Genomic DNA, 24,412 nt, shown 5'->3' with positions numbered 1-24,412 from the left:
CCCCTCCGTCCCCCCCCCAGCCCAGGTCCCTCCCACCGGGACGGGTCTCTCACACTCTAAGCTGGAGTGCAGGCTTCCAGAAGGCGGAAGCGTGGCGTTGCCAGGGACACTCAAAGGCGCAGTCTTCCATCGTGGAACGCGCGCGAGGCCCCAGCGCAGACGCGCGTACTCGTGGTGCGCCGCTTGGAGGCGCGGTCGCTGTCCCCCACGCAGTGCTCCCAACTGGAGAGACTGGCCCTGTCTGGCGTGGTAGGCGGATAGAGAAACGCCGACAATCCCAGATTTCTTTCCATCAGCTCCTTTATCCTCAATTACCATGTTTAAATGTTTACCGTTTCCATTCTGAAAGTAGAATGAGATCATAGGTCTGTTATAATTTAAATAGTACACATGTTTAGTAGCTGCACGACCCCCAAGCCTAGGAATTTCTGTAACAGTTCTCATTTAATATAGTTGCCTGTTCCTAAAAACACTCTTTTGCTTATTAAATGTTATGTTTGCTTCGGAAAACATGGCCACCGTCAATAACAAACGTGTGCTAATTAGAAACACAAGGTTAATTCTTAAACAGATTTAAAAGTTAGGTATCCCCTGTTAGCAACAATAGAAGTATGTCAGTCTCTCCATAACGGTGTCCAGCCTTTTCTGGGGTTTAGTTTAAGGCAAGCGTTGAGTAGCCCAATGGGTAGTTACTGTATTTGCCAAAATCACAGTTACACTGTAAAAACTGTCAGAGGTGGTGGGCAGAGCAAGAGTTCTGAATGGGTAGGGGACATTCACTATATATAATAGACAAAAATGAAGGAAAGGAGCAGGTAGTGGCTCCTTCTAGCAATCCAAAAAATCTAGGAAGGCCAATGCTGTCTCTGAAAAAAAATTTTAAATCCTAAATTGTGTTTTTAATAAATGACTAAATAAATTAGTCATTTATTACTAATATTTTGCATTAGGGAGTTATACAATTGGAAATAGTGCAGAAGGATGGTCAAAACAAGATTAGGTATTCATTTTGGTAACTGAAGTTTATTTCCCTGGAAGGGAAAAACTTGGTATGATAAGGAAGGGCATATTGTGTCCTTATCCAGTTCCTAGTGCTGTGTCTGTCTGCATACCAAGAGATACAGGTGGGCACCTAGCTACCTATAGTGTCCAGATCATTGATTTGTCACTCACAACTTGCTGACACCCAGAGTGATGTGGGACAGGACCTGTGATGATCCTAACAGGTAGGTCACCAACACCAATGCTAAGAAATCAAGGAGAGTGACAAGCAGAACAAATTAATAAATAGCCAGAGTTGTATTGGGAGAGAAGAATCAGTCGTTATTGAGGATCTGCAAAGTGCTAGGGACATTGCATATGCTAATTCATCTCATCCCTATAATAACTCCATCAGGGAGATATTATTATCCCTATTTTATGATGCAGAATCTAAAGCTAGACAGCCTTTTACTAAAAGCCACAGACCTAATAAGGGAGCAGCCACATTTGAATCCAGGTGTGCCCTACCACATCACTGGGTCTGCAACATAGACATCTTGTTGATCTCCAGAGACACAATGTTCCATCCTATGCTCTTCTTAGTCTTAACTCTTGATCTAACTGGTCTCTCCTTGCTTGGCTGCTAGGGCACAACTCTCTTCTGGTTTCCCTCCAACTTTCTGGCCATTCTTTGTCTGTTTATCCTCCTCTGTCTGGCTAAGCAATGTTTCTAGGTCCTTTCCTTTCCTCACTCTGTACCCTTTACTTAAGAGTGTCATCCATTGCAGGCATTGATTAACACATGTACACAGATTTATATACCCCATCAAGACCTCTCTTCTGCTGCCTCTGACAAGGTGGAATCTCAATATCATATCTTATATCATATATATAAATATATGTGTCTCCTCTTTGTAGCAATTGCCATAATAGCAGTTCTACATTTGTTCCTGTGACTGTTGATTACTATGTGTCTCCATAATCTGTAAACTCTGGATGGCTAAGTATTTATACCCTAAATAGGATAGAAGATAATAAATATTTTTGAATATTAAATGCAGAGATGGTCAAGCCAATCTGTGGGGGTTAATGTACAGGGGTAAAGAGAGGTCCCATCACATGGGGTAAAAGAAATCTGCAGAATTAGAAAGGACCAGGCACAGCTACTTCTGCTGATCTGCTATGGTTATATTAAATGAGTTGATGGGGATACTTCACACTCTCCTAATTGTCCCCACCATGGTTACCTGAGGCTCTCAGCTGCTGTGGAGATGTGGATACCCAATGCCTCTCACTCATCTTGCAAAGTAATTTATCATTGAGGCTGTCCACCTCTGCAGGGGGCCAACAAAGCCTTTTAAAGATTGGACTGTCACCACTACAAGAGAAAGGCTTTGTTAACTGGGTAGGTACCTCTTGGTGGCAGCAAACAGATTTCAATGAACAACCTCTATTTCCAGAGAGTGTCTGCAGTGCAGCTTGGCCAGTAGTGACATCAGCATTGCAGAAATGATACAGCAGCACATCCTGTTCACATCCTGGCCCCAGACAAGAAAATGAAACATGCCCCAAATGGGGATTTTCCGAAGAGTAAATTAACAAAAAACAAGAATATGGCAGATAATTATGGCTCAGATTTTTTTAACTAAAAAAAAAATTATAAGACACAGAAATCATAAATATTTCAAATAGTAAGTATATTCATATGAAAGGAAGAAATTATTAAAGAAACAGCACTAATGGGAGGGGTATGGGAAAACACATTGATAGGAGTGTAAATACATACAATGTATTCGTTTTCTATGGCTACTTAACAAATTTAGGGGCTTAAAGCAATACAAATTTATTATTTAATTTTGTGAGAAGTCCAACACTGGGCTAAAATAAAGGTGCCAGCAGGGCTGCATTCCTTGCCTTTTCTGTTTCCTTGCTTTTCCAGAGGTTGCTCATATTCCCTTGGCTTAATGTTCTCTTCTCTCATGTTCAAAACTGGCTACATAGAGCCAAGTCCTTCTCATGCTGCCATCTCTCTGGTTCTCTTCCTTTCTTTCCTTCTTTCTTTCTTTCTTTCTTTCTTTCTTTCTTTCTTTCTTTCTTTCTTTCTTTCTTTTCTTTTCTTTTCTTTTCTTTTCTTTTTTCTTTCTCTTTCTTTCTTTCTTTCTTTCCTTCCTTCCTTCCTTCCTTCCTTCCTTCCTTTCCTTCCTTCCTTCCTTCCTTCCTTTCCTTCCTTTCCTTTCTTCCTTTCTTCCTTTCTTTCTTTCTTCCTTTCTTTCTTTTTTTTTTGAGACAGAGTCTTGCTGTGTCACCCAGACTGGAGTGCAGTGGCACAATCTCAGATCACTGCAACCTCTGCCTCCCAGGTTTAAGCAATTCTTCTGCCTCAGCCTCCTGAGTAGCTGGGAGTACAGGCACGTCCCACCATGCCCGGCTAATTTTTGGATTTTTAGTAGAGACAGGGTTTCATCATACTGGCCAGGCTGATCTTGAAATCCTGATCTCAAGTAATCCGCCTGCCTCGGCCTCCCAAAGTACTGGGATTACAGGTGTGAGCCACTGTGCCTGGCCCCCCTTTCACTTGTAAGGACCCTTGTGATTGCACTGGAAACACTCAGATAATCCAGGATAATTTCCCTAATTTAAGGTCAGCTGATTAGCAAACTTAATTCCATCTACAACCTTAATTTCCCCTTTACCATGTAAGATAACATATGCACAGGTTTCAGGGATTAGGATATGGATATCTTTGGGGGCCATTATTCTGCCTACCACATATAACTTATCTGGAGAGCAATTTGATAATGTCTATCAAACTGTTTAATTTGACTCAGCAATTCCACTGCTAGGAAGTTATCCCATGGGTATACTTTCACAAAAATATATGGTGCACAATTATTTCTTTTTGAAAAAATACTGGAAACCAACTAAGTGTTCATTAGGTAGGATCAGATTAAATCAGTTATGTTTTAGCCATATGATGGAATATTATGCAGCATGGAAAAAGAATGAGGCAGACAGAGCTATACATTCTAACAGTAAATAGTCTGTAAAATACAGAGTCAAGAAAATGGCATAAAAATGTATACAGTGTGCTGCCATTTGGGAGAGAAGGAGAATATTATATCTACATATAAGCTTAGAATATTCCTGAAACAATATGCTAGAAGCTGCTAATAATATGTGCCTCTGGGGAGGGACCTGGGATAGGGAGGCAGAGAGGAAGTTATTTTTTCATTGAATATCTTTAGGTACTTAAAAAATATATTTTTGCCAAGTACTTGCATTATTTAGTCCAAAAAGGAAACCACATTAAAACAAGTAGAAAACGTAAAATAATAGAAAGGATTGGTCTGGGAATATAGAAAGGAGCAGGAACTGACTTCTTCAGCTTTTGGAGCTATATCCTATATACTGCATGCCATAAAAATATCCATGCAAGTGTGTCTGCCACTTCTGCTTCCAGTGCAGGGCTTCTTATCCTGTGATTCCTGGCTATCTCAGGGGTCTTAAACCTCCTGAAATGATAGGCAACATTTCCTACATGTGCCTATATGCATCCAGGAAAAGAGTCTAGCTTTTATAATCTGAAAGGGGAAAGGTTAGTCAAGTCAGGTTTTATGGCACTGTTCAGTGCATGCTGAGTCCTCTTCCTGCCATTGGTTCCCCACCTGTGTTATCAGACAAGCTGACAGGTAAGAAAAGAGGGCCTATTCTCTCCATCACATCCATACTCCCTTATTAGAGCAAAAGGGCAGCTGTATTTAATAATAAGTGATTTAAAAAACAAAAAGACCCTCAAAGTCCTATTCTAAGCCATTTGTTTATGTCTGGACTCAACAGACTCATCTGTCAGGCCCTACAATCTTTTGAGCAGTGAATTATTCATTAGCAAGTATGAATAATACCAGCAGATTGAGTTTCCAAAGTGAGTTAGTCATTTGCATTTGTAAGAAATGCCTGAAAAGGAAGAAACACAAAAATGAAAAAACACCCAAGAACATGAAATGATCTGGATTATTTCAGTAGTAGTGCATTTCCAGGTCACTGATTTTTCATTTCTTTTAAAGCATGGGCCCAGTCTCAAGACCCAAGAAATAATTGTCTTATATTTGGCCTTCTCCAAAGTCTTTCTCTAAAATTTTCTGTAATAGTTTAGTTTTCTCAAACTCTGATATACAGAGAAGAAAGTTTTACCTTTCTCACTTTTGTATGTATAAGAAAACTCAATGAACCACACCGAGTTCTTTCTTTGGTTCTAACAAACTGCCTAAGGATGAAGTATAGCAGGGCGCAGAGACTCACACCTGTAATCCCAGCACTTTGGGAGGCCGAGGTGGGTGGATCACGAGGTCAAGAGATCAAGACCAACCTGGACAAGACATGAAACCCTTCCTCTCTAAAAATGCAAAAATTAGCGGGGTGTGGTGGCACAGGCCTGTTCCACCTACTTGGGAGGCTGAGGCAGGAGAATCGCTTGAACCCAGGAGATACAGGTTGCAGTGAGCCAAGATCACACCACTGCACTCCACCCTAGGCAACAGAGTGAGACTCTATCTCAAAAAAATAAATAAATAAATAAATAAGATGAAGTGTGTATATACTTCATACACATATACATATATACATACATACATATATACACATATATAATTTATATATATATTAATGTTAATATCCTTTAGGCAAACTTTACATTATATCCTTTGGGCAAACTTTACATTAGCAGAATCTGGCTGTCACCATATGAACTCACTGATCAATTCCAGCCCCACTCTACATCATTATAGGTACATTGTATGCTTCCCTATGTGATTCATAGGAAGTACCTGTGAAGCACATTTACCAAGAAAGTTGTAGTTGAATCTAATCAACTACACTGAGAGTTGCACTGTCCGATAATAAAAATACAGTAGCCATTTATAGTTATTTAACTGAACTAAAACTAAATACATTTATTTATTTATTTGGAGATGGAGTCTCGCTCTTGTCACCCAGGCTGGGGTGCAGGGGCACAATCTTGGCTCACTGCAACCTCTGCCTCCTGGGTTCAAACAATTCTCCTGCCTCAGTCTCCTGAGTAGCTGGATTTACAGGCACCCGCCGCCACACCCAGCTAATTTTTTATGTTTTTAGTAGAGACGGGGTTTCGCCATGTTGGCCAGGTTGGTCTCGAACCTCTGCCCTCAGATGATCTACCCGCCTCAGCCTCCCAAAGTGCTAGGATTACAAGTGTGAGCCACCGCACCTGTCCAACTAAATATATTTAAAATCCAGTTCCTCACTTGCATTAGTCACACTTAAAGCACACATAGCCACATGTTGCCAGTGGCTACTGGTATTAGATAATGCCGGCAGAATATTTCCAACATCACAGAAAGTTCTAATGGGCAGCATTGCTCTAGAGTTAACTTCACTTAAAGGAAATACGGAGGATAGAAAACATGTTAATGACAACACAAGGAAGCAGGCAGACATATCTATAACAGAATGCGGGACATTCCAGCATGTACATGCAGTCCCAGCTACCTGAAAGGCTGAGGTGGGAGGATCACCTGAGCCTGGGTGGTTGAGGCTACAGTGAGCCATGATTGTGCCATGCACTCTAGCCTGGCCCACAGAGTGACACCTTGTCTCAATAAATAAATAAGTAAACAAACAAATAAATAAATAAATAGAACTGGGCGTGGTGGCTCACGCCTTTAATTCCAGCACTTTTGGAGGCCGAGGCGGGCGACTCACCTGAGGTCAGGAGTTCGAGATCAGCCTGACTAACATGGAGAAACCCTGTCTCTACTAAAAATGCAAAAGAAATTAGCCGGGCATGGTGGTGCAAGCCTGTAATTCCAGCTACTCGGGAGGGTGAGGCAGGAGAATCGCTTGAACCCGGGAGGCGGAAGTTGCAGTGAGCCAAGATCGTGCCATTGCACTGCAGCCTGGGCAACAAGAGCGAAACTCTGTCTATAAATAAATAAATAAATAAATAGAATCTGGGACATTCTATAGGACCCCTAACCCAGTTAATCTGCAATAAGTCAATGGCATTTAAAAAAATAATAAAAAGGAAGAGGTGAGGGAACTGATCTAGATTAAAAGATACTTAAGAGACCTCACAACCAAATGGACTATGTGGACTTTGTTGGGACATTAATTCAAACAAACCAAATGTAACATTTGAGACTATCAGGGAAAATTTTTTTTTTTTTTTTTTTTTGAGACGGAGTTTCGCTCTTGTTGCCCCAGGCTGGAGTGCAATGGCACTATCTTGGCTCATCGCAACCTCCGCCACCATGTCCGGCTAATTTTTTGTAGTTTTAGTAAAGACAGGGTTTCTCCATGTTGGTCAGGCTGGTCTCGAACTCCTGACCTCAGATGATCCACCTGCCTTGGCCTCCCAAAGTGTTGGGATTACAGGCGTGAGCCACCACGCCTAGCCTATCAGGGAAATTTGATTATGGTTTGGGCATTTGATGACACCAAGCCATTAATTTATATATATGATAATGCCCTTGTGTTTATGTAAGGCAAATATTAACATTGTTTAGAGACATATATTAAGGTATGTAGTGGTAAAATGATTTAACGTCTAAGATTTTGCTTTTAAATATTCCAGTCAATAAATAAAAGGAATAGATAAAGCAAATGTTGTAAAATCTTGATAATTATTGACTGTGGGTGATGGATGAATGGGGTTTCTGTAATTCTATTCTTTTGTGTGTTAAAAAATATTCACAATAGGCTGGGCATGGTGGCTGACACCTGTAATCCTAGTGCTTTGTGAGGCAGATGCCGGAGGATTGCTTGAGGTCAGGAGTTCAAGACCAGCCTGGGCAACATAGCAAGAACCCATGTCTACATTTTAAAAAAATTAGGTGGGCATAGCAGCATGCACTCATAGTCCTAGCTATTCAGGAGGCTGAGGTGGGAGGATCCCTTGAGCCCAGATGTTGGAAGCTGCAGTGTGCTATGATCTTGCCACTGCACTCCAGCCTGTGCGACAGAGCACAATCTTGTCTCTTAAAAAGAATCGTAATAACAATTTTAAAAAATCTTTAATGTATAAAATTCCCTTCAATATAAGTCTTACACATACTGAAAAAGAAAATATAGTGGATCTATTCACCTGAAATGCAGATAAGATGAGAAAATTATTGTGGTGTGTAATAATACTTTACAAGTAATTCAGAGGGACATCCACTTAAAGGGAAAAAAGTAGTGCTGTATTATAATAGTGATCTCTGCATGAATATCCAAAACAGCAGCTGGCAATTTGAGTATTTCTTTACATATACACACTTCTCAAGAATTTTCCAGGAATCTTCCAAGGAAGGAATTAAATTGCAATTGCACAGCTTTTAACAATCTTGAAGTCATTTGGGATCTGGACCCACACATGGGTTCTGTTTCACACAACTTTATTAGAGTTCATGAGTCAGACTCATATGTCACTCTTTGGCTTGTGCTTTGATTTACTGGCATTTGTAGGCTCAATGCTTACATAATGATGCAACACAAGTCCTTCTACAAGGGCTGCCCTTGGGCATTTTGGATTACATAGTCTTTCCATTTAAAAGTAATTTCTACTCAGAAAAAAACGTAATTTGCTCCTTTGAGTTCAGCTGGCTAGCTCTATGTCCACGAGAGTAATAGGCAAATTATGACCCAAGCATTTTCCAAGGAGTTTTATTTATTATCCAAAATAAGAAAGTAAAAGAGTATGATTAAGTTCCAAGACTTGTTTAAAAAGTGTCTACTGGAGCTAGACCTGGTGGTGCATGCCTGTAATCCCAGCCACTTGAGAGGCCGAGGTAGGAGGATCTCTTAAGCCCAGGAGTTTGAGACCAACCTACGTAACATAGCAAGAACTATTTCTAAAAATAAGTGTTTACTATGCCAGGGCACAGGATTCAGACCCTGAAGTCAGCAATGGCTCAAGATGAGGCTACTTCTGACATCATTATACCCACTCCTTATCTTCTACCAAAATATACTTCTTTGTGTTCCCTTTTCACCATCTTCTGCCTTTATTTAATCTTTTCTTTTGTCCTTGTTTCCATTCATTCATTCTCTATGCATTTATTCAGCCCACATTTATTGAGTGTCTACTGTAAGCCAGATACTGTTCTGAGCCATGTAAGTACAAGTGAATAAGAAACAGTCTGTGCTCTCATGGAGCTTACATTCTATTGGGGGAAGAAACATAGCTAAGTGAACATAAAATAATACTATGATAAATAGTAGAAAGGAAATATACAAGGTGGTAAAATAGAACAGGTTGAAGAAGAAATGAGAACCTCATTTAGACTCACTGGCTGGATTGGCCTAAGAGTATGAGATTTGGTCTAAGATCAAAGAAGAGAAGCATGACTACTAGCAAGCCTTTCAAGGTAAGAAAAAAGATATTCAGGTAAAGGGAATAGCAACTTGAAAGGGCCATGAGTTAGGCAAGGAACTGCCATGTTTGAGGAACTGAAAGGAGTCCAAGAGAGATTTTGGGTGGGAGAGGGCAAGGAAAGTGTTAGGGAGAGGGTTTAAGAAATGACACTTAGGGCCGGGTGCAGTGGTGCACACCAGTAATCCCAGCACTTTGGGAGGCCGAGGCAGACGGATCACCTGAGGTCAGGAGTTTGAGACCAGCCTGGCCAACATAGTGAAACTCCATCTCTACTAAAAATACAAAAAATGAGCTGGGTGTGGTGGCGTGCACCTGTAATCCCATAGGAAAATTGCTTGAACCCAGGAGGCGGAGGTTGCAGTGAGCTGAGATGGCACCACTGCACTCCAGCCTGGGAGACAGAGCAAGACTTCATTTCAAAAAAAAAAAAAATAAAGACAGGAATGACACTCAGGAATTAGGCTGCCACTAGGTTTCACAGGAACTTTATCAGTTATGGCAGAAAATGTGATTGCCTACCTTACTGCCACAAACTCTTCCTCCTTGCTAATAGAACTCCAATTTTATTTAGGTAGCAATGCATCCAGCTCCAGAGAACAAATCATAATTTATTTAAGCCAGTTCTGGCCAATAAGATACAAGGATTTCACTAGAAGGTTTCGAGAAATACCTTTATTCTTCATATGAGAGTCACAAGTGAATACAACTGTTTTGCCTCCTGTTCTCTCTTCCTGCTTTAGCTTCTGCCATATTTTGATGTGATGTCTAGAGCTATAGCAGGCATCCTGCAACAATGATGTAACAAGCCTGAAAATGAAAGTAAACAGATTTTGGATGCTGGAGATGGGGGATAGGGATTGAAAGACCTAAATCTTTTTTTTTTTTTTCTTTTTTTTGAGACACAGTCTCGCTCTGTCACCCAGGCTGGAGTGCAATGGTGCGATCTCAGCTCACTGCAAATTCCACCTCTCGGGTAGCTGGGATTACAGGCATGCACTACCATGCCTGGCTAATTTTTGTATTTTTAGTAGAGACAGGGTTTCGCCATGTTGGCCAGGCTAGTCTCGAACTCCTGGCCTCAAGTGATCCACCAGCCTTGGCCTCACAAAGTGCTGGGATTACAGGTGTAGGCCACCACGCCTGGCCTGAACCTGAATCTTTAATGACATCTTTGAACTGCTAAGCCTATCCTGGCATCATTCTTTTTGTTAAATAGACAATAAATGTCCTTATAGTTTAGGTTTCTTTTAGCTGGGGTTTTAGTTATTTGCATTGAAAGCATATAATTGATATAGTAGAGGTGAGACATGATATATATATTTTTAAAAATCTCTCTGGGACAAGTATAAAGTGATTGTAAGGAGCAAGAATGGAATAGAAGCATGGAAGACTATTGCAGTAGTTCTGAGAAGCAATCATCGTGTTCTGGCCTAGGGAGTACGCAGTAAAGCAGGAGAGAACATAGATTCAAGATGTATTTGGGGGTAAAAACAGCAGGACTTGCTGTCAGTGTGAGAGGTAAAGGAGAGGGAGGAACTAAGGCTGAACTCTAGGTTTTGGACTGGATGGTGATGCCATTGATTAACACAGAAAAGACAGAAGTTTGGGGAAGGGAGTGAGATCAAGGGTTTGGATGTGTTAAATTTAAGATGTGTATGAACCATTAAAAAGAGATGACAAATCAGCGGGTAGACATGAGTCTGGAGCACAGGGGTAAGGTCAGGACTTGGATTTCAATTTGAGAATTATAGATACACAGATGTTATTTAAAGCCACAGGAATAGACAGGATTCTCCTCACTGGCCAAAATATGAGGAACTCTAAAGTTAGAGGTCAGCTAGAAGGGAAGAAGACTGAGGAGAAGTAGTAAAAGAGGTAGGAGAAAAACCAACAGCATTAGCGTTTATACAGGGCTTACTGTATGCCAGGTATATTCAAAGCACTTGGTGGCTTCATGGAAGCAAAGAGAAAAATGTTTTTCTTTTATTCTTCCCTTTCCAGTCTCTTCTGTTACTTTCACCCCTAAATTAAAAAGGTTTAGGCGCAAAAGTGATTCTCAGCTTTTATTTGTAATTAATTTTATAGTAATCTTGTACTGTTATAATTACTATAGTGTACATTCATTGGAAAAATTTCAAACAGCACAGTACAGGGAAGCTAAATGTGGAAAGTAAAGATCCGCATCAGCTTTCCTTCCTAGGCTCACCCACGAGAGGTAATCATTAACAGTTTCTTGTATATCTTCCAGGAATGTTCTGCACACACCCCCACATGCACGCAAATACCATCTGTCTCTCTTGCCCTCTCTCTGTATACGTACACATATGTTTAATTCTGCAAGTTGCTTTAAAACTCAATACCTTTTGGAGGTATTTATATATCAGCATATTTAGATACAATTTACTTTTTAAAAACGAGTAATATCCCATTGTATTAATATTCCATAATTTAAGTTCCTCTATAGATGGACAATCAGAATGTTTTTTTTTTTCTTGCCACACACACACAAAATTGCTGCTAAAATCTTTGTAGATAAATCCTTGGATATTGGTGCAAAAATAATTGTTGCATACTTCCTTAGTGGTGAAATTGCTGAATCAATCCCTCAAGCCTCTCATATTGTCAAATTACTCCTCCTAAAAGGTTACAATAATGACATTCTTACATCATTTGCTTACGTCTTGGTACACATTTGGTATTAAGCGACTTCACAAGTTTGCCAATCTAAATACATGGAAAAAAATGGCGTCATGTTGTTTTTATTTGGGTCTTTTTATGAGTAGGGCAGCAAGACCTGATTGTTAAACGTGCAAGTTCTGAAGTTAAACTCCCTGGGGCTGGATCCTACCTCTTCCTTGTAAAATGTGTGGTCTCAGGCTTGTTGGGTCTATTTCCTCGTCTCCAAAAAAGGGGTAAAGCGAGCACACATCTTTAGGCTTAAACAAGACACGTAGGAATACAGGAAGCCCTTCTTATACGTTCGCTACTAGCGGTACTGATCCTAATTTTTTTGAAGCCGTGCTCGCTCTGGTACTTTATTTTTGGTGTACTCCTCCAACCAACCAACCACAGAATTCTGTCGTTGCCTGTAATTAGAAATGAGAGGAAAACTGGCTCCGCTTGCTCAAAAATCTCCCTTCGCCCCAACTCTGCCTTAGAATCACTGGTTTAAATGTCAACGTAAAGGAATGAGTTGCAATATTCAAGCAACATGCAAAGTGGACACCTGGTCTGAGTACCTCCCGACGGCCAGGACCCGCCGTTTTCGGTATAGGGAACACCAGATAGCAATACCTAACGCTACCTAACAAACGTTTCTCCACCCACAGCGCCATTAGCCGTTAAGTTTGCAGTGCCGAAAAACTCAAAGAGAACGCTGCTTAAAACAGGAATACAATTGCAGATCCACCCCCTACACGCAAAGGGCCCTGGACGCGCCTTCACAGCCCCGCCTCAACCGGAAGTGACGCACCGTGCCGACTATTTCTTCCGCCGTCCGCCGGTGGCGAGGCCCAGGCTATCGCGGGGTGTGCAGCGGCATCGCGGCCAGTAGAGGGATTCTGGGTAACGGCCCTGGCCCCCGGCTGGGCTTCTGGCTCGGCGCAGCAGGTTCCACTCACGCCAAGTCTGTTGGCAGTGGCAGTTGTAGGGCCGGGGGCGGTTGTAGGACCCGGAGCAGCCGGACATGGAGCAACCGTGGCCGCCTCCGGGACCCTGGAGCCTCCCTCGGGCCGAGGGTGAGGCTGAGGAAGAGAGTGACTTGGACGTGTTCCCCAGTTCTCCCCGCTGCCCGCAGCTGCCGGGCGGCGGCGCCCAGGTGAGAGGGGGCCTGCGTTCTGCCGAGGGATGGAGTGGTGCTGTCCCCAAACCCCTGGAATGCCGCGTCTCCCAGACCCTCTTCTAAGCCTTTTTCTGCGCCTGCCTCACTGCCGGGGCGCGGGGATCTGATGCCTGATGCCATCCCACCCCTTTTATAGCATCTTCGGAGTGGAGACGGGGTGGCCATGTATTACCAACCTCCACCTCCACGCACACTTTTTCTTTCACCTTGGCTGATTGCTGTTCACCCTTGGAAGACGTTCCTCCATCTCCCCTTCCTGACAGCAGCCAGATTTGGGGCGACTCATGGTGTAACATTGACCCTTTGTCCTCCTGTGAGAGGTTTTCCCCGAGCACTTTATTCTGTTAAAGGCTCTAGCATACTTGTGCACAGTTGATAGGAACAGTGAATGATTGTAGTTCAACGTCACACCGAGTCCTGACAAAGATTTCACATGCGATTTTAACCCATGTTGACAACTGAGTAAATTCTTCAAACCTCGCTTTTGACGCTGGCGTACACCTCTCCCATTCGCGTGACCATCTTTGCCTTACTGTTTAGTTTTGCTTCACGTCATTCTCCAGTGAAAATATATACGCATATACTTGCCTTTTCCTTCAGACTTCTCTTAGGTTCCTGGTATTTACTTGTGTTTTCAATCCAGCTTTCCTGCCTTCCTGCCATTGAAACGTATCCAAATGTGATATACTACTAAGGATTTTTCAGGGACCTATCTTAGGGGATACTTACATACTCGCATCACCTTTTCCTGTTTTTTTTTTTTTCTCCGAATCCGTGTGTGTTTTGGAAGTATATTTCAGGATCACAGTCTAAACACTAATATATTCAATGGATCATAGGTGTCTGTCGCCTTCTTGCAAAATGGGGTTCCCAAGAGTGTAACAGATTTAATAGTAGTTTTCCTCTCAACTTATTTTGCTTGATGTTAATGAGGATGAGTTAAATTGTTTGCCAGTAAGCGTGAGATTATCAGTCTTATGCCCAGCTAACAGGGGTAGTTGGCTTCACACAGAGAAAAATGCTGTTTCATAACCACCGTCTGTACTTTGGCCAGCTAGTCACTGGGGAACTACAAGACATTTTTTAGGAGGACAGAATGAGAGTTGATGGGTCCATCATTAGTCACCCACTAATTTTGGATCACCAGTGTCATCTTTATATACAAAATGTATTATAAGCATATGATGTGTTAGGGAGGAAAAAAGTGAACAGCAGGTGCCATTGTCAATTTGGAAGGCATATGAAGAGGAAAAAGGGTGTCAAGAATTTCAGTGCATTGTGGTTGAATTACAGAAGTAATCTAGAGAAATATCTGTATGTTAATTTCTTACTTGTGCACTTATAAATTTGTTTAACTGAAAGAGATTTTAGAAGTGAGTAAGCTTATCTCTCTCATTAAAAGTGATTTCCCTGAGACCGTATAACTAGTTAGTGGCCAGGTTAAAACTAGAACCCACTTATGACTCCTAGTCCAGTATATTTTCCCACCTACTGCACTGCCCACCCTGTGAAGTACTGTAAAACTTTGTCTGAAACTACCTTTAAATGGTATTAAAATTTGCAAAGTGGGTCGGGTGCAGTGGCTTATGACTGTAATCCCACGCTTTGGGAGGCTGAGGCGGGTGGATCACCTGAAGTCGAGAGTTTGAGACCAGCCTGAACAACATGGAGAAACCCCGTCTCCACTAAAAATACAAAATTAACCGGGCGTGGTGGTGCATACAAAATCAGCTGGGTGTGGTGGCGGGCGTGTGTGATCCTGGCTACTCAGGAGGCTGAGGCAAGAGAATTGTTGGAGGCAGAGGTTGCAGTGAGCCTAGATCACACCATTGCACTCCAGCCTGAGCAACAAGAGCGAAACTGTCTCAAAAAAAAAAAAAAATTTGCGAAGTGATTATTAATTCTAAGTTCATGTGTTTATTACAAACCTACTTATTGGTCTTGCTGGCTTTAAGACTTAAATTTTTGGATTGGAATATTTGGAAAAAAGTAAAAGTTTAATTAATTAACATTTTATAATCCTAAAAAACAGCTTTGGCTTAATTTTATCAAATAAGGGGGATCTAGACTTCTTAATGTATTATGTGATATGTATTTCTTAGATCCAATTAATGTAAAGGCAGATCATGTTTAATGTCTCTCTAAAACTTCTGTATGGTCATGGATTAGAATGTGACCTAATATTTTATATAATCATCTGAATACATGTTGGATAGTTTGCCCAAATAACCAAATGTTGTCTGGGTAGTTTGTGGAGAATTAAAACATAAATTATTTTTAGAATTGTTTGATTTGAGAAAAGAATATTTACTCCCAAATAATTTGAAAATACAAGATAATTTCTGTTTATCCATGTAACCATATTACTTTTCTTGATATATTGTCTTCTTTTCCTTTTTTTTTTTTTTTTGAGATGGTGTCTTGCTGTGTTGCCCAGGCTGGAGTGCAATGGCACAATGTTGGCTCACCGCAACCTCTGCCTCCCAGGCTCAAGTGATTCTCCTGCTACAGCCTCCTGAGTAGTTGGGATTACAGGTGCCCACCACCGTGCCCAGCTAATTTTTTTTTTTTTTTTTGAGATGGAGTCTCACTGTGTCGCCCAGGCTGGAGTGCAGTGGCGCAGTCTTGGCTTACTGCAACCTCTGCCTCCTGGGTTCACACCATTCTCCTGCCTTAGCCTCCCAAGTAGCTGGGACTGCAGACGCCCACCACCACGCCTGGCTAATTTTATTGTATTTTTAGTAGAGACAGGGTTTCACCATGTTAGCCAGAATGGTCTCGATCTCCTTCTCATGAGCCACCTGCCTCAGCCTCCCGAAGTGCTGGGATTATAGGTGTGAGCCACCACTCCTGGCCATGCCCAGCTAATTTAAAAAATATTTTTAGTAGAGAAGGGGTTTTGCCATGTTGGCCAGGCTGGTTTCGAACTCCTGACCTCAGATAATCTGCCCGCCTTGGCCTCCCAAAGTGCTGGGATTACAGGCGTGAGCCACCGAACCCAGCCAAAAGAAGTTTTGTATACAAAATTTCTTATATCTTTTCTTACAAAATAAGTTTTATAGCTTAATTTTTCTCCTTTTCCTGGCCCTGTTTTAAGCATAGCTACTCTACAGTTATTCTTGATCCTATTCTAAGATAACAAGAAGTAAAAATGAATGTTTTGTTTGGTTAGTTAGGGACATTGTTTATAGTACCTGGGCTCCAGACCTGCTGAATGAGCAAATAAAACATCTGAATAGCAACAGTGTCCACATTTGTCCCAGTACAAACCTGAGTTTGCCTGAAGACTCAGCTAAGAGGTAGGGTCCTTGGTTGCTACTTGCCTCAGAATTGTTTACCACCACCAGTCAGTAAACAAATAAGCATGATATTGTATGAAAAACACCACAATAGAAATAGGCATAACTTGAGTGGGGAGAGACGGGGTAAGAAAAAGTTTAGGGTCTGCCAGAATCTGGATGAAGATAGGAGTTTCCGTAGGAGTTACCTCGAAGAAAGAGGATTGCCAAATTGAAGTGAGGGACAAGGGTGGGAAAGGGAAGAATAAACAAACAAGTAGAAGAGCAATTGGAACTGAGTCTAGAGAGGTAATGGGAAATGATATCACGAAGGGCTATGCCACCACGAAGGGCTATGCCACAGAGTATGTCCTTTATCCCAAAGCTAAGAATGAAAAAAAAGATCAGATTCATTTGTTTGAAAGATCACTTCAGTCTAGTGGAGTGGAGAATGGCTTGAGATAAGAGAGTCAGCATTTGTATAATTCACATGTGAGATTATAAGGGCTTGAATAGTAATGGAGATATGGGAATAGATTGGAGAGAGATTATTCTGAAGTTGATCTACATTTGACTAAGAAGTCATAAAGAATGTGCCTTCAGCTTTTGTTTTATAGAGCCAAGGAATATAGGGAATTGAATGTCTATCACAGTATTTTACATGTAGTAATTAAGTAAATATTAAAACTAATTACCACTGCTTTTGACTAGTACAGTCAGCAGGGTGGACCATTGGTACTTTTAAGAAATGTAACTTTGCGGCTGGGTGCAGTGGCTCATGCCTGTAATTCCAGCACTTTGGGAGGCCAAGGTAGGCAGATCACAAGGTCAAGAGATCGAGACCATCCTGACCAACATGGTGAAACCCTGCCTCCACTAAAAATACAAAAATTACCTGGACGTGGTGGCACGTGCCTGTAGTCCCAGGTACTTGGGAGGCTGAGGCAGGAAAATCATGTAAACCCCAGAGGCAGAGGTTGCAGTGAACTGAGATCGTACCTTTGCACTCTAGCCTGGTGACAGAGCGAGACTCCATCTCAAAATAGATAGATAGATAGATAGATAGATAGATAGATAGATAGATAGATATAACTTTGCCTATTTTGATTAGGAATAAATTAAAGGATGTCTGTCTGATATAATCATTTATAAATAGAAATATCCAATAAGAACTTCTCAAATCACCAAGTTTTAGAAAAATGCAGATAGAAAATAGAAACCAAGAAATGATTACTTCTAGATAAAAGGAGGTTTTTTTGTAGTGAAGAATTTGGACAACAAAATTATAAAGGCCTGGTTGTCAGCATATTGAGTATTGAAGTGATGAACTAGATTTAAGCTTTGTTCTCGTTATTCTGCTTGTTCAAGATTATGAAGACTTAATTAAATGTTTGTTAAGCCCTAGCTTTATGCAAGACACTGTGATAGTTGCCAGGCTTTTTGTTGCTGTTAGTTGTCAGGGGATAGGCATAAATTAACAAAGCAGTTTAGAATTTAGTTGATGAAACAAGGACTAAGATATAAAAACATGACTGCAGACCTAGAACACAGGATATACTATATACCAAAATATTGTACAGAAATCCTTTGAATTAAAAAAAAATTGAACTGTGCTGCACAAACATCCATTGCTTTCTTCGTTTCTTACAAATATTGTTTTTATCCAGATGTATAGCCATGGAATTGAATTGGCTTGCCAAAAGCAGAAAGAGTTTGTAAAGAGCTCTGTGGCGTGCAAATGGAATCTTGCTGAAGCTCAACAGAAACTTGGTAGCTTAGCACTGCATAATTCTGAGTCCTTGGATCAGGAGCATGCCAAAGCACAAACAGCAGTATCAGAACTGAGGCAGCGGGAAGAAGAGTGGCGACAGAAAGAAGAAGCTCTAGTACAAAGAGAGAAGATGTGTCTGTGGAGCATGGATGCCATTAGCAAGGATGTTTTTAATAAGGTATGACCTTGTATTGAGCCATAATGAAAGAAGAAAAACTGAAGTGTTTGTACAAACCAGTTGTGCGTATTTGGTAGCAAAGCAGCAGAATCCCATAAACAGTGTTCAATTTTAACAGTTTATGAAAGGTGCTTGAAAAGTTTATGAAAGTCAGAAAGTCTCAAAGCTCTTGCTGTAGAGCTGCAGACTCCAGGCAGTTAATTGAGCAGTCTGAAATACATATTTATATATATATATATGTACTGCCGAACAAATATTACATGTATTAAAAAACATTCACAAAAATGTGATATTTATAAGGATGGGAAAATAGATCAGTTGTGAAATATTTTCCTCCACATCTCATATTTTGTACCCCCTACATTGATTATCACTACTTTAGAGTTCCTTTAATGCAACCACCTTATTTTTATAAATGAAGCAACTAAGTAGAAAAATAAGTAGAGTGACTTAATAACTTAGTGGTGGGTTAAATGTGAGAAATTCCTGACTGGGATGGAGAGAGAAGATAATGAGAAGTGTTGAATATCCTTTATTCAGTGCCTTTAAGAATGAAGGCTTAGACTTTTAAAATCCCATGTTTTTCAAACTTCAGGGTTTTATACCTCAGTTTTCCATTTGAAAACTAGAGTTTCTAGAGATTGATTTTCAGATGCATGAAAAGGGGAGAAAAGGCAAAACTTCATGAACTAGTGTTTTAAATGTGGAATAAAATGATATTTATTGAAAAATAGGCCAGGCTTAGATGTCTATGCCTGTAATCCCAGCACTTTGAGAAGCCAAGGCAGGCAGATCACTTAAGTCCAGGAGTTCAAAACCAGTTTGGGTGACATGATGAAATCCCGTCTCTACAGAAAATACAAAAATTAGCTGAGTATGGTGGCATGTACCTGTAGTGCCTGTAGTCCCAGCTACTTAGGAGGCTGAGGCTCGAGGATTACTTGAACCCAGGAGGTAGAGATTGCAGTGAGCCGAGATTGTGCCACTACACTCCAGCCTGGGCAACAGTGAGACCCTGTCTCAAAAAAAGAAAAATTGTAGTTTGTATTAAGCCTTATTTTGGAGAACCATTTATAAAGAAGTCTATGAACATGCTGATGGATACAGATATTTTGGTGTTCATTTTTTTCACTATCCCATAATGGCTGAAGGAAACACAGTTCACAGAGCTGAAAGCTTTTAGCTTTACCACAAAGGTGGATTTTGTATGTTATCCACTATGAGTGTTCCTTAGGCCTGAAATATGCAGAGAATAGGGAGAAAGAGGCCTTCAAGTGTCATCATTTCCTTAATTAGCCTATGGATGTATCATCTAGGAGTGAATTTGGACTTTAGACCTGTTTTCAGCCCTTTCATCGTGGAAAATTTCAACATACACAAAGTGAACAGATAAACCCCACCAGTCCACATCAATAACTGTCATCATTCTGCCATTCTCATTTCATCTATACCTTCGCCTACACCCATTCCTGCATTTTATTGTTATTTCTTGTTTAAATTTTGGGTAAGATTTATATACTTTGAGATGCACAAATCTTAAGTATAAAATTTTAACAAATAGATACATTTGTGTAGTCCACAATCCTTTGAATATATGAAATGTAGAACCTAGGAAAAAAGTATTTAAATCTTCAGTCTGTAACCTATGGGGCAATGAAATTCAGTCATTTTCTACTAATTTGTAAAGTGATACTTCTTTATATTTGTACTTCACCCTCAAGTTTCAGGGAGAGACTGGTCATTCTTGTCTAAGTCCACAATGAACCTTATCTTTAACCATTATTATTTTTTAGACTTCTCAGCACATAACCTACTTGTTAATTGTCCTCTTGGCATCTGCTTTCACCTACTCTCATGAGCTTTTTAAATTGCCTTTCCCTGGACCAGCAGTCAGTAACACACCTCGCCACTAGCCCTATCATTACTTTAACAGTGAGTCATATCTTTCTCGACTTTCTCTGTGCCTCTACTAATTTATATATACTTTTTCTCCCCCTCCACAATGGGATCATTCTTTATCTGAGTCATTTGCTATATCTGTATATATTGTTTTAAGGGGTACATCTTAAGTGTTATTTTCTGTTCTGCATTTATATCCCAAAACTATTTAAAATAATCTTTTTCTTCCAGAAGGAATGTTCAAAGTAATATTTCTTGTTTTGTAAAGTTGATGTCTCTTCTTTAACACAGTGGTCACAAAGAAAATATTTTCATTTTGTCGCTGCTTTTAATTATTTATTTAAACTTAGGTTCTAAGACAGCCTACATTTATCTCACAAATTAATTAGGACTATCTTTATGTTCCAGTCATTTGCTCAAAATCCTACACTGGTTTTGTCTGGGAGCTTGAGACTTGAGAGGACTGGTCTAGATCTGCACTATCCAACTTGATAGCCACTAGCCACATGTGCTATTGAGTGCTTGAAATGTGGCTAGTCTGAATTGAGATGTGCTGTAAGTGTAAAATACACACCGGATTCCAATGACTTAGTGCCAAAAAAAGTAAAATATTAATAATTGTTTTGTATTGCTTACATGTTGAAATAATAGGTTGGATATGTTAGGATAAATAAAATAATTTATTAATGTCATCTGTTTCTTTTTGCTTTTTAACGTGGCTAATAGAAAACTTTAAATTACATTTGCAACTTGGATTGTATTTCTATTGGACAGTGCTGGTCTAGATGGCAGACTGTATAATGAAAAAATCTTTTATTTTGAAATATGTAAACTTTTGAGTGCTTCCTGATTACAAACTGGCAGTGATCTAGTTTGCAATTTTTATTTTTGGCAGTGATGACAACAGGGTATAAATACGATCACAGAATGTTCTAAGAAACTTCTGCCAGTTTTTCTAGCTAGATACAAACTTTATTCTTGGTATATTTTATGACTTATTTAACTGAAAATAAGTACTTCCTTAATAGAAATTTGTACTTGACTTTAAAAATCAAACTGTTTGGTCTCTTCTAAGAAGTTTATTAGAAATGCAACAAAGGGCCAGGCACAGTGGCTTATGCCTATAATACCAGCACGTTGGAAGGCCAAGGTGAAGGGATTGCGTGAACCAAGGAGTTCAAGACCAGCCTGGGCAACATAGCAAGACCTCGTCTCTACAAAAAATTTAAAAATTATCTGGGTATGGTGGCTCACGCCTGTAGTCCCAGCTACTCTGGAGGCTAAGGTGGGAGGATCACTTGACTCCAAGAGGTTGAGGCTGCAGTGAGTTATGATTGTGCCACTGTACTCCAGCCTGGGTGACAGAGCAAGACCCCATCTTAAAGAAACAAAAAAAAGACACGCAACAACAATGGTCTATTTCTGGTTTATGTCTTAAAGAATTTATAGTAAATATAGTTTATTCTCTATGTGCTTTGAATTTCTGAGTTTATTTCCAGCAAGAACTCGAAAGATTAGGCAAGAGTTGCAAATACTTATAAGAATTAAATAATGCACAAGTAAATTATTCATGTAAAATATAAAGGATGTTTCTATACCTGCTTTTAATTGGGAAATTCAGCTTACCAAAAAGGGTAATTCAGTTGTTTTTCTGCATGATTTCCAAGATAAACCTATATCCACACATATATCATAGGTATTTTTTTGTGAGACAGAGTGTTGCTCTGTCGCCCGGGCTGGAGTGCAATGGTGTGATCTCAGCTCACTATAACCTCTGCCTCCTGGATCCACGCCATTCTCCTGCCTCAGCTTCCCGAGTAGCTGGGATTACAGGCACCTGCCACCATGCCCAGCTATTTTTGTATTTTTAGTAGAGACGGGGTTTCAGTATGTTGGCCAGGCTGATCTCCAACTCCTGACTTCATGATCCGCCCGCCTCGGCCTCCCAAAGTGCTGGGATTACAGGCGTGAGCCACCACACCCGGCCTCATACATCATTTTAAACAAAATTAATAAGACTCCCATATAAGAAAATTTTAATTTTTAAAAATAGTTTAACAGATGAATTTAATCATGTAATATCAGTATGATACTATACCACAGATATTGTCTACAAGAAGAATTGCTAGGTATTCAGTATCTGAGAAACAAGATTCAATTAGAATTTAAAATCTGATTTAAATTTCTAAAATTTTTTCTTAGAGTTTTATTAATCAAGATAAAAGAAAAGACACAGAGGATGAAGATAAATCAGAATCATTTATGCAAAAATATGAGCAAAAAATCAGACATTTTGGTAAGTCTACTACTTGGGTTTCCTTCTTTGTAATATTTAGTATCATATGTACTTGTGTAAAAAATGGACTTATAAAAAGCCAAAAAGAAAAGTAGCAAACTCCAATTTTGTAGCTACTTCTGGCACAGCTGTATAGATCTTGTTTTAGAAATTTTTTTGGTTATAAATAAAATTAATTGACAGAGCAAACCAAATGGTAAAGACAAGCAAAAGTATTATTACATAGTACTACCTTCTAAGACAACTTTATATATTCCATAGCCTCTTTCCATTTCCCAACTAGTCTTTGCTTTTTTCTTTTTCCTCTTTGCTTCCTTGGAATCTGATTATCTTATGGTTAAAAGATTATTCATTTTTTTTCAGGTTTTGGATATGATGCTTTATAATTCAGGCAGATCCTTGAACTGTTACTCAGATAAATATAGTAATAGAAATGTATATATAAAGAACTGAAAATAGGCTTTTCTATTGGGGAAAAGGGTAAGAGGGGTTTGATACAAGTGAAGGCTTCCCAGAGAAGCCAGCATCTGAGCTTGATTTTGAGGAACAGATAAGAGTTTTTCATGTATAAGGGAGGCAAGCCAACAGCAACAGCATGAGACGGGCAGTTAGGAAACAGCATGGTGCGTTCTGAGAATTATAGGCAGCATGATACCGCTGGCATGAAAATGCTGCTGGGAAATGTTAGGAGTTAAGGTTTAAAACTTTTTTTTTAATTCCAAAGTAAAACTTTTTTTTTAAATTCCAAGTAGTATGTTAATTTAGTAAACATGGTTTTATTTGTAATATAGTCATGAACTTTTAAATGGCATTTTGAAATCTTTTCCTATTGGTGTTTATTTACTCAAAATTTTTTGAATTTCATTTATGCTTCAATTATGTCAATACAATAAATATTACTTTCAATGTTTTCCCTTCCTTTTATGTAATTTATTCATAAAATATTCACTTTGCTCATACTTTTCATTTTAAATAAAGAAAAAAGACTGTATTTAACTAAAAGAACAGTACTTGAAGAAATAAAGACAAAGTTTTTCTACATATCATCAATGTGTATTATTTATAATAGAAAAAAAAATGAATACACAGGCCTCCCTTGGACAGATAGTAAAATTTTGAAATGAGCAGAGCCTTGAGTCACAAGGATAGAAGGCAAGAAATTTGCACATGAATCTTAGTTGTGATATGTGAATTGCCACTCCCGCCTACAGTGCTTGCTTTCTAGGCCCATGTTTTTCTGTTGAAGGAAAAATAGTACCATACTGATTGCTCTTTCAGAGCATGTACTGCATCTGGTGAAACAACATTCCTCAAGGTGTTTTCACCCAGCTGGCACTCTGAAAGTTGGTTGCTTTGAAGCCACGAGAAACCTAGTAAATGAGAAACAGTTCTTTCACTTTTGCTGTAAGCTGACTGCCTTGTTCAGAAGCAATTTTGTGTAGGAAAATATCCAAATATCACAAAGTGTTGTAACCCATCTGGCGCTATGTATCTTCAGCGTTTTATAAAACCTGCTTCTGGGTAGTAATGTTCGTTATGAGAACAGTGAATTTCATGAACCCTACAGTCTGCATTTCTTTTGCTGTAAAATGAGTTTCTGGGTCAAAAAATAATGTGGTATGGTGAATAATTCATTTAGTAAGACTACAGATGTATTACTGATTAGAAGCATGGCAAGGAGGGAGGGCACTTCCACATCTAGAGTGGGATAGTTCAAGTGAGAAATTACCAGTCCCTCTGAGATGAAGTGGGGCCAAGGTAATCAACCTGCTACTTGAT

General features: G+C 39.8%; 2 protein-coding genes across 8 annotated transcripts in view; one reads left to right on the top strand and one right to left on the bottom strand.

Moving 5' to 3' along the window:
• Positions 1-12,804, bottom strand: part of SPATA6L (spermatogenesis associated 6 like) — a 106,883-nt gene extending 94,079 nt beyond the window's left edge. For all 7 annotated transcript variants that reach the window (XR_001881386.1, XR_001881383.1, XR_001881381.1 and 4 more), the window contains exons 1-4: positions 12,675-12,804; positions 12,219-12,456; positions 10,041-10,177; positions 54-342 (exon numbers count right to left, since the gene is read on the bottom strand). The gene's annotated coding sequence lies outside the window, so the exon portion shown is untranslated. The remainder of the gene's footprint in view (positions 1-53; positions 343-10,040; positions 10,178-12,218; positions 12,457-12,674) is intronic.
• Positions 12,805-12,840: 36 nt separating this feature from the next.
• Positions 12,841-24,412, top strand: part of CDC37L1 (cell division cycle 37 like 1, HSP90 cochaperone) — a 28,520-nt gene continuing 16,948 nt past the window's right edge. The window contains exons 1-3 of the mRNA XM_017851483.1: positions 12,841-13,187; positions 18,157-18,438; positions 22,540-22,633. Coding sequence (XP_017706972.1) covers positions 13,056-13,187; positions 18,157-18,438; positions 22,540-22,633 — 508 coding nt within the window. The 5' untranslated portion in view covers positions 12,841-13,055. The remainder of the gene's footprint in view (positions 13,188-18,156; positions 18,439-22,539; positions 22,634-24,412) is intronic.

Source organism: Rhinopithecus bieti, unplaced genomic scaffold (genome assembly GCF_001698545.2).
Source record: "Rhinopithecus bieti isolate Rb0 unplaced genomic scaffold, ASM169854v2 scaffold_32740, whole genome shotgun sequence".
NCBI lineage: Eukaryota > Metazoa > Chordata > Mammalia > Primates > Cercopithecidae > Rhinopithecus > Rhinopithecus bieti.
This window is presented reverse-complemented; position numbering and strand designations above follow the sequence as displayed.